Source organism: Papio anubis, chromosome 20 (genome assembly GCF_008728515.1).
Source record: "Papio anubis isolate 15944 chromosome 20, Panubis1.0, whole genome shotgun sequence".
In the NCBI taxonomy this organism is placed as follows: Eukaryota; Metazoa; Chordata; class Mammalia; order Primates; family Cercopithecidae; genus Papio; species Papio anubis.
In genome coordinates, this window is record NC_044995.1 from 41169779 (window position 1) to 41182673 (window position 12895).

The 12895-nt window shown below is 51.4% G+C and overlaps 1 protein-coding gene across 9 annotated transcripts in view; it reads right to left on the bottom strand.

Annotated features, from left to right (window-relative positions):
• ILF3 (interleukin enhancer binding factor 3) overlaps positions 1-12895 on the bottom strand; it is a 43611-nt gene that overhangs the window by 5965 nt on the left and 24751 nt on the right. For 5 of the 9 annotated variants that reach the window (XR_001897601.2, XM_021930699.2, XM_009193481.2 and 2 more), the window contains exons 5-17: positions 9092-9239; positions 7695-7786; positions 7213-7308; positions 6481-6592; positions 5965-6062; positions 5281-5392; positions 5082-5192; positions 4222-4421; positions 3695-3862; positions 3138-3275; positions 2859-3035; positions 2613-2766; positions 2432-2485 (exon numbers count right to left, since the gene is read on the bottom strand). Coding sequence is in view for 8 of the 9 variants with exons in the window: in XM_021930699.2 (XP_021786391.1) it covers positions 2432-2485; positions 2613-2766; positions 2859-3035; positions 3138-3275; positions 3695-3862; positions 4222-4421; positions 5082-5192; positions 5281-5392; positions 5965-6062; positions 6481-6592; positions 7213-7308; positions 7695-7786; positions 9092-9239 (1660 nt within the window). In the remaining variant the exon portion in view is untranslated. Of the gene's footprint in view, positions 1-649; positions 1997-2431; positions 2486-2612; positions 2767-2858; positions 3036-3137; positions 3276-3694; positions 3863-4221; positions 4422-5081; positions 5193-5280; positions 5393-5964; positions 6063-6480; positions 6593-7212; positions 7309-7694; positions 7787-9091; positions 9240-12895 lie in introns of those variants that run through there. The other 4 variants (XM_003914900.4, XM_009193482.3, XM_009193480.2 and 1 more) reach the window with 4 other exon arrangements.

Below are 12895 nucleotides of genomic sequence, written 5' to 3' on the forward strand. Positions count from 1 at the left end.
ACGGGCGTGGGAAGGCTGAGAGGGTGGGTGAGGCGGGAGGCCAGGTCATGGTGGTAGCTCTCCAGCCAAGCTGGGCAATGCCCAAGCTGATCAGCAGGTGCAGCTGAGTTCCTGGGCTCTCAGAGCGGGTCGGCTTGTGAATGCAGCCACCTTTGCCCAGTTAAGCTGCCCAGACCGCCAGGCCCAGGGTGGGTGGGATGGAAGGGGAGGCTCCCACACTGCCTGTCCTTCCTTCCCAGATTGAGGACACCAAGGGCCCACCGCCTCCTGGGTGGGGTAACTGGGAGTCCTCATGTGCCTCCACCCACTGGAGATGTATACCCCACGCCGGTGTGGTGGGCTGCCTACACGACAATGTGGACAGAACTATCTGCAACCTTCAGTTTGTGTTCTTCAGGCAGGCCTCCTCCCTCGCCCCCCATCACAAAGCCAAGACACCAAGGGGGAGGACGTGTCCCACAATGCCAGAAAGCGAACATGCGGCAGCTCAGCGAGGAGACTGGGAGGATGGGATCTTCAGAACACCCCGACCAGGACCCAGGACCCACACCCCACAGCCCCACTGCCCCAGCTTCCCCAGTGTCCTGCACTGAGCACACCACCTCGCCCCGCCTGAAGCCGGGAATGAATGAAGACGCAAGGGCCGAGGGCTTGTTACTTTCACATGTATTGATTAAAAAAAAATAAAGGGGAGGGGGAGTTTTCAACGTCATTCAGGATAACTATTTTCCTGGTATAAAAAGACATTATTCTCAAACAATAACTTTCTAAAAAAAAATACATCATGCAATCAAAGTTTTAAAAAGTTTCACTGAATGTTTCAAACCTCTGGGAACAAATCACGTAGTAACCATTTTGACCAGTTTTTGCCTGAATAAACGTAAAATCTTGCAAGTCAACACAGACGCAGGCTTTGCTGCAAAAAATAACCGCTGATCAGAGCCAAAACCAGTTTCCAAGGAGGACACCTGCCAGAAAACAGGGGCCTCAGTAAAGAGCCAGAATGACTCTGTGTTTGTAGACAGAAACTTCTATGCCTTCGGAGTCTGTGGCAGCTGCACATGCAGCAGCACCACCTCTGCCCAAGGAAAAGCCAGCCCTTTACTGAAGAAGCAGGGAACATCGCGGTTCTTTCTCCTTGATTACTTTTAAAGTCCCAATAAACTAAAAACAAAAAAATCCAGAATCCCATGCATCTGCAGCTGTAATGAAGACTTGCAAAATTTCACGTCATCTACCCCTTAAAGCCTGTCTGTTTCTTGCACTAATAATGGAAGCACAGTTTTGATACCTTTGAGAGTTCACTCTCTAGCTAAACCAGCCACAAAACATTGCATTCCCAAACAAGAACCCACCAGAGCATTACAAGAGGCGGGAGAAGCTAATTCAGCGCAATACACAATTCCCCACGTTCCCAACGTTTTCACATGCTCGTAATAAGAAAAAAGCCGGTTTCTCTGGATTCAGATGTGGTGAAATCGTTTTCATCACTGTCAAAGGCATCAACCAGATTTGGGAGTTTGTTAAAAGGTTAAAAATTCATACAAAACCTGCTGTAAATTAAGACAAAGGTAGATTAAAATGCGTCAATGTCTGTCTCTTTAAATAAAGTAATGCTTTCCATAAAAAGCAAAGGTGGGCTTTTGCCTTGATGCCGAACAACGCTGTCTCTAGAATTCTGTGCAATTCTGCACAAAAATACATTCTCTGAAAAAATTGTTTTCCACTTAGTGTGAACTTCAATAGGACCAAGTTCAAAGGCAAATCACGATAAAAACTGCCATTGTCTTAAATTCTGCAGGCTAAGAGTTTCAGACAAGCTGCGGTGAAAAGCCACGGTTGAGAAACCCAGTGAAGCACAGGGACACAGCACGGACACTTTGGGTTTTGGAGTTGGAGGAAATTGGAGTAAAAAGTTGATTTTGTGTGCAATACTTTTAGACGCTCTAGGAAGACCCAAAATCATGATAGCCGTAGCAGTCTGTGAAAAAGTCACCTACAAAAGGGGGAGACAGAGCAGAGAGAAGAAATTAGAATTCTTTTGAAAAAGGGCACAGAGCGCCACATTTGAAATTCATGTTTTAGATTTCTCTGCTCCTGTAACCCCCCAATGAAGGCTCCTTCTCAAGACAAGAGCTGTGCACTGGCTGGAAAAGCGTATTCACAAGATTGGTGCTTCGCATGGCTTAAAGCAGAGAAATTTAAAATTCTAACTTTTAAGGAACTTTGCAGTTACACGAGTTTGTGTGTTAACACAATCAATCCCACTGCAGGACGGGGGGGGTCGAGGGCCATATGACCTATTCACCGCAAAAAGGTGTGTGCCCCTTCTACAGCCTCCTCGAGGCTGCTCTGGCCGCCCTTTGCTAACTCAGGCCCAGAAGCTACACTGTGGCTGCTTCCCAGGTCAGACAGAGAGAAACGCACTTACTGTAGCCTGCTGTCGCCGAGTTGCCTCCGTACCCGTAGCTTCCATATCCAGCGCCTGGAAGGGGAAAGATAGGGTTACCAGGGACCAGCAGTGTCTCAGGCCCACCCCAGGAGCCCCGCATACTTGTTCCCAGAGCATGCACATGGGGAAGATGGGGACAGTGCAGTACAAGGGCCCTTACCAGCATTCATGTAGCCTCCGTGGTTGGCGCCACCAAATCCTCGCCCGCGCCCTCGTCCCCGGATGTTCCCGCCTCTTCCCCGCCCTCGAAGGTTGGGGGGTGGGGGCACTTCATTGTGCATGGGGCCTCCCATGCCGAAGCCAGGGTTATGTGGCTAGAAGAGAACACAGGAAGTGACATTCCCTTTGTGCTCACATTGCAGGAGAACCCATGCCTGAGCCAGGAGATTCAAGGGTCACTGCTCACCTTAGCAGCAAATTTCGGTCCCCCTCTGACGGGTACTGGGGCTCTCTTCTTTTTGTTGGCATCAAGGGCGAGAGGGGTGTCAGGGAAAAGCTTTTCTAGGGCAGCAAGGGCAGCGTACGCCTTCGCCACCTTTTTGTTGGAACCAGCACCTTGGAACTTCTGTCCATCCACTTCAACCTGGAAAGTGCAGACAGAGGTGACCTAGTGCCTCCCTCTAGGGGCAGGGGGACCCCAGGCCTCCCTATGGGATGCCCCAGCAGGCAGCTCCAGGCCGCGCACCTCCATGACGAAGCGCTTGTCGTGGCTGCCACCGGTCTCGGAGATGAGCTCGTACTTGAGCCCCCGCCTTTTCTCGTTCAGCTCCATGACTGGGTTCTTGCCGTGTTTTGTCAGGATTGGCCCCTGCTGTTTTACGTTCTCAGGGAAAACAGAAAGAACGACCGATAAACTCAGCTATGGGCTTTCCAGCCACACAGGAGGAGCAGCAGGACTGAGGCCGGGCGTCTGCTGCTCATACACTGCCAGTCCTTGCCAGACAGTCTCCACCCACTCTCGTGAAGGCCTTCCAGCAATGTGCCCCTTCCCTGTGCCTCCCCTCTGAACAGCATGTTCTCAACCCAGGGCCACCCCAATGTAGCCTAGGATGCTGAGACAACATCCACAAGGCCCTCCCCCACACGGCTTGTAGGGCAGCACCCAGCTTCCTGTGTGGGCTTCTGGCCTGAAAGGTCAGCTTTTTGGGGCAAATCATCAAGGACCAGTAACCACCTCACTGACAGGACACATGGCTGCCTGCTCTGTCTGGCAGTGACTCCCAGCACCCACCACGTGCTCACCTCGGCAGTGGCATCTGAGGGAAAGGCCGCACTAGGGGTTGAGACAGCTTCTACCACTGGGGCAGGGGCCACCACCGCTGGCTTCGCCTCAGTCTCCTCAGCCGAGTCCTCCCCCTTGCTAGAGTCCCTGCCTTCGGCACCCGTCGGCAAGCCCATGTCCTGTAACACCTGCAGAGGTAGCGAGATCCCCAAGGTCCCACTGAAGCAGGGCTCAGCCCGGGAGCCATGCATGCAGGGCCTCCCCATGGCCTACAGGCACCCACCCAGAAAGTCATCTGGAGGAGGGCTGTTTCCTTTCAGCTTCTGCTCCCAGGAGGCCCTAATGTCCAACTATGTTTGGGGACCCCTCTGCCTGCCAGCCACAGTGGGAAGGCGTTCTTGGCACATGTGACCTGCAAATACCCGCCATCTAACTATGTGTGTTTTTAGGATCTACATGCCTTCCCTGAGAGACAATGGCTCATATGGGGCCCAAAACAAAGATCATGGTTCTGCTATTAGAAGATAGTGACGCTGGCCACACTTACCTTAACGGCCACGTGCAGCTTGGCCGTCTTTTTGGAGGGCCCAGAGGCCTCGAATGAATTGCCATCAACCTCCACAGACATGGTAAAGATGGGGGCATGGACGGGCCCAGTCTGGGACACCAGCTTGTACTGCAGCCCTGGCTTCAGCTGGTTCAGCCGCATCAGGGCATTCATAGCTTGGGGGGGCTCTGCCTTCTCCTCTACAGAGAGAACACCAAGGTGGCTCTGGATCAGCACGATGGCAGGTCTCCACGAGAGCTCTGCCAATCCTAGCCCCCGGGCCTGCCTCTGTGGCGTAACACAGTGGGTGGGGCAGCCACACAAACTGAATCCAGTTTGCACCTCTCCTGTGGCCTCCAGCTGTGGCACCATCATCCTACTCATCTTCTACATCCCCAATCATGCCTCATTATTGTTAAAGGACTCAGAAATCACAAGTAAGAAAAATGAAACAAAAGCAGGCACTCCCTATAGCTTCAGGGTGAGCCTTCATAGGACCAGATGGATAAAGCAGCAGCACGAGGGGAGGTCTGCACCTTCCTGCTTTTTTATCTACTTAGTTTTTTAAATCTTTCAACACTGATTTTAAGCAAGGTCTCGCTCTGTTGCCCAGGCTGGAATACAGTTGCTCACTGCAACCTCCGCCTCCCAGGCTCAAGTCATCCTCCCATCTCAGCCTCCCAAGTAGCTGGCACTACAGGTGTGCCACCACACCCAGCTAATTTTTGTGTTTTTTGTAGAGACGGGGTTTCGCCATGTTGCCCAGGCTAGTCTCAAACTCCTGAGCTCAAGCGATTCTCCCGCCTCGGCCTCCCACAGTGCTGGGATTACAGGCGTGAGCCACCGCGCCCGGCCTGTACCTTTCTTCTGAATCTTCTTCTTCTTTTTGCTGGGAGACTTCTCTTCCCCGTCCTCCTCCATTGGGCGTTTCATGGGCGTAATGGCATAGGTGGTGCTGGGTGGGATCTGAACTGCAAGGAGAGAGCAGGGCATGGCTGAGAGATGCAGATGGCCACTCTTCCTGGAGCCCAAGCCATCAGGCAACCGCCGTGGGCTTACCGGTGTAGTCCACTGGGTTTTCATTCTTTGGTTTCTTGGGCATCTTGGAAGGCAGAGGGTCCATGCCCAGGACTTTATGGAGCTGGCCGAAGGCAGCGAGTCGCAGTGCGTGCTGGAGAAGGGGAAGAGGCTCTGACTCAGCTGCCCTGTGCTCCCGGTCATGGAGTGTGCGCTCACTACTGCCTTCTGAGGAGGGGCAGAGCTGAAGGGCTGCTAATGGTCTCCTCTACGACAGCAAGGGGTCCCCCACCAGCCAGGGGAGAGCCTGAATGCTCAAGTCCAGCCTTGCTGTGGGGGAAGGCCAGCCTGTGACCACCCCCCTTCCAGAGGAATACAGGAGACCCCAACCTGGGGACTGGTTGCCACACGGAGCCATGTGGTAGCCTGCAGGGGAAGGTCCCCCGGAGCAGTCCGCACAGCAAACACATCTCCCAGCACCACTCAGTGTCCGAAAATGGCACTCGAGCAAGCCAAGGGAGGGGGCAGACGACAACCAGGCATGGCACCAGGGGAAAGAAGCAGCCCAGATTGGGGCGCCCTGTATCAGACACGATCCCTTTGCCTTCAGTCCCCGACCTGAGCCTACGAGTCCAGGGGCTACCCTGGGAATACCCAGTAATGGAACTGGAAGCCAGTGATTACAGACTGGGTCAGGGCGCACGTTGGCAATGGCGATGACTATACCTGCGCACTCTGTGTGATATCTTCCCGTTGCTGTCTGTCTAGATGCCCAATAGCATCAGTGGCTTCTTTTTCACAAGGGTCATAAATGCCAGAACCATCTGAAGGCAGGAAACAAGGAAGATATGCAGAGGATTATCTTTTAGCATCTCTGAAGAGGTGTGCTGGCTGAGGGAACTAGGTGTGTTACCCCCCGCGCCCCATCCACACCCAGCTCTGGAAAACATGCCTAGCTCGGTGACCCACTCGGCGTCCAGCCCTTGACAGAAATAATTCACAAGTGTCTCAGAGCAAGAAAGTCACGTGGGAGTGGGTCACCATTGCCCCGGATCCGCCCTCTGAATGACAGCTGCGGACCCGGTCAGGGCTGGATATGATGGTGCCAGAGGGTAGTCACATGCTTCAGCTCTAGGGAGTGGACACGGGGCTGCTCCTGTCCTAACCCAGTCAGTGTACCCGCCAGGAGGCGGCCTGGAACCCTGTCCTTTCCCTGCAACCTGCGAAGCACAAGGCCCCAACCTGGCATCACGATGCCCGACGCCAGGCACTCCAGCACTCTTCGCAGGGCCTCGCCAGCACCCATCGGTCTGTTGGCTGTCCCAATGGATTTCTCACACAGGAGCTCGAGAGGCTGAAAGGGAAGAGGGACAGTGAGCCAAGAACCTACAGGATGAGGCCGGCCGCCACTAGGGAGCTGTCACTAGATGAGTGGGTCAGGGCACACGTGGGACTCATAGCCATCCAGTCAGGTAAAGTCAAAGCCTCAGGGCTAAGCCTGAGCCACTGCACCTAGGACAGGGAGGACCAGACATGACATCCTGCAGGCTCTGTGAGCTCAGAGACCAAGCTGAGGTTATAATGTAGTATCTCATACTTAAAATCTAACCATTTATTTACAAATATAAAAACCACCCCAACAGGGGGCTGAAAAAAAAATAGCAACAGCTGGTAAGAACTGGTCCAGCGTGAGAGCATCTGCAAACCTTCCCAGAGGGATCATTCCCACCTCCTTGCCAGCCTCCTGCTGGGATTGAGCTGTGCGACCCCTGCAAAGGGCCCTGACCCACACTGTCCCAACCCCAACCCCAACCCCAGGTGTGGCAAGCAGTAGCAGCTACACAGGCAGCTCTGGAGAGTACACACCAGCCACACATCAAGGGGCCACTCCTGCCCCGTGATCATCAAGTGTTCCTGGGATATCCTAGAGACTCTGCATACACCACCCCCTAGTAGCCATAGCAACATCCTTACCCAGCCTCGGAGGGGACCCCAGGTGGGCACGCGAGTGCACAGGTCCCTCAGGACCCGGATCACAATGACACAGGACTTCAGTCCGTTGGCTCGAGCCTAGGGGAACAAAACACAGGCTCTTCAGTCTGAGGCACCGCCCAGGGCACAGGTCAACATGAACAACACAAGTGTCACGGTGCTGCTTTGCCAAGGGTAAACAGTCAATGATGGCGACCACCAAGGGTGTGGCCAGCCGCAATCTCACTACGTGTACAAGAAAGTATTACTCTTAACACAAAGCAGCAGCAGCAGCCCACCAATTCAGTCTCAGCCTCTTTTGGGGTCGAATTTGTTGAGGTGCACTCCTTTAGGACCTGCGGAACCGCAGGTGCTAAGCTCGGCACGGCTATCGTCAATGTTAAGGAATCTTTATGGTGACAGTTAGCCAAGTTAAAACTTAGGAATTCTCTACCAAAAGACAAAGAGAAGAACAAAATGCAAACCTGGAACCACTTGGCGTGTCGGAGGGACGCCAAGGCAGCAAGGCATTTCTGCCTGTCCAGAACGTCCGGGGGGTCGTTGACTGATAGCGTTTCTATTCATGGATGGAATAAGAAGACAAGGCACAGTTTGACCAAGGGGTTTCTGTCAGGTGGAAAGGGGATGTGGCAGCTTTCTAAAGGGCAGCTGAGTTTCCCAGAAGCTGAATTCATCTCCACCCTGGACCAGGGAAGGAGAAACTAGAGCACATTGAACTCTGCCCTGTGAGGAAATTGTAAAAATTGGAGGCCCCATCCAAAAATAAAAAAGAAAAAGAAAAAAGAAAGAAAAAGAAAAAATAAAACAAACATAAAAACAAAAGTGGGGAGTTATTCTAAAAGGAATAATCTCATGAGGGAGGGGAGAGATAGGTGGAGCCTATCTTCTAATCCTCTTCCCTTGCCTCCTCCCCATGTTCTCCCAATAAATTAGCTATGCTAAAATGTTCAATAGGAAAAAAATTAAAAAGGCCGGGGGAGAGGAAAGGAACTCCCTCTCTGCATCCCACAACAGCCATCCCAAGGCATATGCGGCAAAGGGGACCAACTCCGCCCACCAGGCGGGACTGCCCTAGCCCCAGCCCTTGACAGAGAGAGTCCTGTTGGTCAAAGGTCCAGCGTCCCTACGTTGATCAACTAGAAGGGCTTTGGTAGTCGGAATCAGCTATGAGAACCAAAGGTAAACAGCAACAGCGCTATGCCAGCCTATGCTGCGGCCAAGCCGAGCGTCTGTCTTCTCTGCCATCTGCACACCAGGGGTTTGGATAAGGCCTGAAGACAGGCACACGAGGGGCGGGCCATGGACTGTGAGCACATTATTAGTGCGAGGTCCAATGAGATAGTCTGAAAAATTGGACAACTGTTTAAACTTTATCCAAAACTCTGTATTAGCTCTTTGTGCTTCTGTCACTTTAGATGATAAGAGCCACGGCAGAGGACAAACGAAGAGGCCCTCAGCTCAGCTGCAGCACAGGCTGTTGGTAAACTCCAACGTGGTGCTCATGCAGAAACCGTCTGGTTGTCTCATCTTTAAAACCATAGAATCACCAGGGACACACTTCTCCACAGCCAGAGAATGGCTCCACGGAAAAGCAACTACCACATTCACGTTTGAGAATGTTCAAGGATGAAGTTAAAGGAAAATGGTGCAGTCCCCTACGAAAAGTGCTACTCACTTTTAGTGTGACCGTTTTGTCAAACTCCCAAGTACTCAAAGCCAACGGGAGATGTGATCTCAGAGTAAAGGTGGTCAATCTACAACGTAGCCTTTTACCAAAGCAGTCTAAAACTGAATAGCACATTTGAATAGTGAGGGAACACCACGTTTTCAAAGCCCTGCCGGCCTGTCTCGGCCTCCCTACCTCCAGCTAATACTTTTTCCATTTCTTCTCTGACAACAGGGGATGTCAGGTGGATGGTCAGGGACAATGGAGGCTCTTTTGTGTTTTTTATCACAATCGCAGCATCGTCGACAGATTGCAGTATTTCGTACTTGTCTTCTGTTACAGCCTAAAAAATAAAATGCAACTTTCAAAACACTTTCTCCTCAAAGCAATCAACAATTTTATCTGGCTCCACCTATTCCTGCAGCAGAAAGGCCAACTTCTTGGGTATGATGTCCCAGAAGTGACTTCACCTGGGATGTCAGGATCTCTCTAACTGTCCAGGTTTTCGGCCACATTTTGGGTACTAGAGGGGGTAACTAGTGAAATAAGCAATTTCCAAAAGGGGCTTAAAAATGCAATGGTAAGGCCAGGCACGGTGGCTCATGCCTGTAATCCTAGCAATTTGGGAGGCCAAGGTGGACAGATCATGAGGTCAGGAGATCGAGACCATCCTGGCTAACCCAGTGAAACTCCATCTCTACTAAAAATACAAAAAACTAGCTGGGTGTGGTGGCAGGCGCCTGTAGTCCCAGCTACTCGGGAGGCTGAGGGCAGGAGAATGGCGTGAACCCGGGAGGCAGAGCTTGCAGTGAGCCGAGATCACGCCACTGCAGTCCAGCCTGGGCAATGCAGCGAAACTGTCTCAAAAAAACAACAACCAAAAAAAAATAAAAACAAACAAAAAAGCAATGTTAGGCCAGGTGCAGTGGCTCACACCTGTAATCCCACCACTTTGGGAGGCCGAGGTGGGGGGATCACAAGGTTAGGAGATCAAGACCATCCTGGCTACCCAGTGAAACCGTCTCTACTAAAAATACAAAAAGAACTAGCTGGGCGTGGTGGCGGGTGCCTGTAGTCCCAGCTACTCGGGAGGCTGAGGCAGGAGAATGGCGTGAACCCAGGAGGCAGAGCTTGCAGTGAGTCGAGATCACGCCACTGCACTCCAACCTGGGCAACAGAGCGAGACTCTGTTTCAAAAAAACCAAAAACAAACAAACAAAAAAGCATTGTTAGGCCAAGTGTGGTGGCTCACACCTGTAATCCCAGAACTTTGGGAGGTTGAGGCAGGCAGAATCACCCGAGATCAGGAGTTCAAGACCAACCTGGCCAACATGGTGAAACCCTATCCCTACTGAAAATACAAAAATTAACTGGGTGCAATGGCTGACACGTGTAGTCACAGCTACTCAGAAGACTGAGGCAGAAGACTCACTTGAACCTGGGAGGCAGAGGCTGCAGTAAGCTGAGATCGTGCCACTGCACTCCAGCCTGGGTGACAAGAGTTAAGACTCCATCTCAAAAAAAAAAAAAAAAAAAAAAAGCAATGGCAAAGAGTTTAGGATCCAGGAGGAGGAGACCCTCCTTTCCTGCTTTTGCCCTTTAGTAGGTAATTAACTTTGGATAAATCTCTCATTCAGACTTACGGCTCTAATCTGTAAAATGGACTTAATGACATGAACTACACCACAAGGCTGCTGGAAGCCTCAACCAGACACTGCGCGGAAAGCGGAGGACACTGCAGAGTGGGCATCCAGCCACTGCTACTTCCATGCTGGGATGAGCAGCCAGACAATGTGGAATAAAACCTGTGTGCAGTGAAATAGCCAGTGTGCAGTATCCTACGATGCATCTAAAAGTATGTACTTGCTGCAAATGCACATCTACAACGACCCGCACAACTATCTTTATTCTTGATACCACCGTGTATGACGTGACAAAGAAAATTCAAGCTTTTGGCTGAGGGCAGTGGCTCACGCCTGTAATCCCAGCACTTCTGAGAGGCCGAGGCGGGCGGGTTACTTGAGGTCAGGAGTTCAAGACCAGCCTGGCCAATATTATGAAATCCCGTCTCTACTAAAAATACAAAAAAATAGCCACGTGTGGTGGCAGGCGCCTGTAATCCCACCTACTTGGGAGGCTGAGGCAGGGAGGCAGAGGGTGCAGTGAGCTGAGACTGTGCCAATGCACTCCAGCCCAGGGGACAGAGCAAGACACCGTCTCAAAAAAAAGAAAAGAAAATTCAAGTTTTTTAATATTTTTGCGAAGGAAGCTAAGTATGTTGGGAGGAGAATAAATACACTGAAAAAATCTGAAACAGGATTTCTCAACTTCAGCACAACTTAACTTCTGGGCTGGAAAATTCTTGGGGGAGCTACTCTGCACATGACAGGGTGTTGAGTAGCATCTCTGATTTTCACCCATCAGGTGCTGACAGCACCATAGCACCCCATCACCAAGCTGTCAACAGACACTGCCAAATGTTATCAGGGCAGGGGGGTGATTCACCCCTCTTAAGGAACCACTAGAAATGATTTTTAAAACCCCTATTATTTTCATTTTTAAGGAATAATTATTGGCCAGGCTCAATGGCTCATGCCTGTAATCCCAGCACTTTGGGAGGCTGAGGCAAGCAAATAGCTTGAGGCCAGGAGCTCAAAACCAGCCAGAACAACATAGTGAAACCTTGTATCTACAAAAAATTTAAAAAATTCGCCAGACATGGTGGCACACGCTTGTGGTCCCAGTTACTCAGGAGGCTGAGGTGGGAGGATTGCTTAAGGCCAGAAAATCAACTCTGTAGTGAGCTGAGATTGCACCACTGTACCCGAGCTTGGGCAACAGAGCAAGAGACCCTGTCTTCTTTTTTAAAAAAAAAAAAACCAACGGGGGGGGCGGGGCGCGGTGGTGGACACATGTAGTCCCAGCTACTCGGGACGCTGAGGCAGGAGAATGGCGTGAACTCGGGAGGCGGAGCTTGCAGTGAGCTGAGATCACGCCACTGCACTCCAGCCTGGGTGACAGAGCGACCAGCCTGACCAACGTGGAGAAATCCCATCTCTACTAAAAATACGAAATTAGCCAGGCATAGTGGCGCATGCCTGCAATCCCAACTACTCAGGAGGCTGAGGCAGGAGAATTGCCTGAATCCAGGAGGCGGGGTTTGTGGTGAGCTGAGATCACCCCATTGTACTCCAGCCTGGGCAACAAGAGTGAAACTCCCGTCCCGCCGCCCACCCCCACCCGCCTCCCCCGACCCCTGATTACCACTATGGGCCGGACATAGTGGCTCACGCCTGTAATCCCAGAACTTTAAGGAGGCAGACGCAGGCAGAATACTGAGGTCAGGAGTTCAAGACCAGCCTGGCCCATATGGTCTCTACTAAAAATACAAAAATTAGCTGGGCATGGTGGAGGGCACCCGTAATTCAGCAACTCAGGAGGCTGAGGCAGGAGAATCGCTTGAACCCAGGAGGCGGAGGTTGTAGTAAGCCAACATCACACACCACTGCACTCCAGCCTGGGGGACAGAGCGAGGCTATCTCAAAAAAGAAAAAGAATTACCACTATGCTGATGTACTTTCAAAAGAAAAAAGAAAATTATCACTAGAAAAATTTCACAGCTTCATCTTCAATGGCTCCTCAGAAGTATCTAATGCATTTACATTAGCTCCATATTTTAATTTTTGTCCTGAACCTAAAATTGTCAGTCCCATGTGAGAGAATACAAATCTGCATTGTGTAAGTAAATCAGGTTTTTCTAAAGAATAAGACTAAAACATTCAAAGGCTATGGTGGCTCAGGCCCGTGATCAAGAGTTCAAGAACAGCCTAGGCAACGCAGCAAAAGCTCATCTACACACACACATACACACAAAACAGCTGGGTGTGGTGGCGCACGCCTGTAGTCCCAGCTACTCAGGAAGATGAGGTGGGAGGAACACTTGAGCCAGGGAGGCAGAGGTTGCAGTGACCCAAGTTCATGTCACTGCACTCCAGCCTG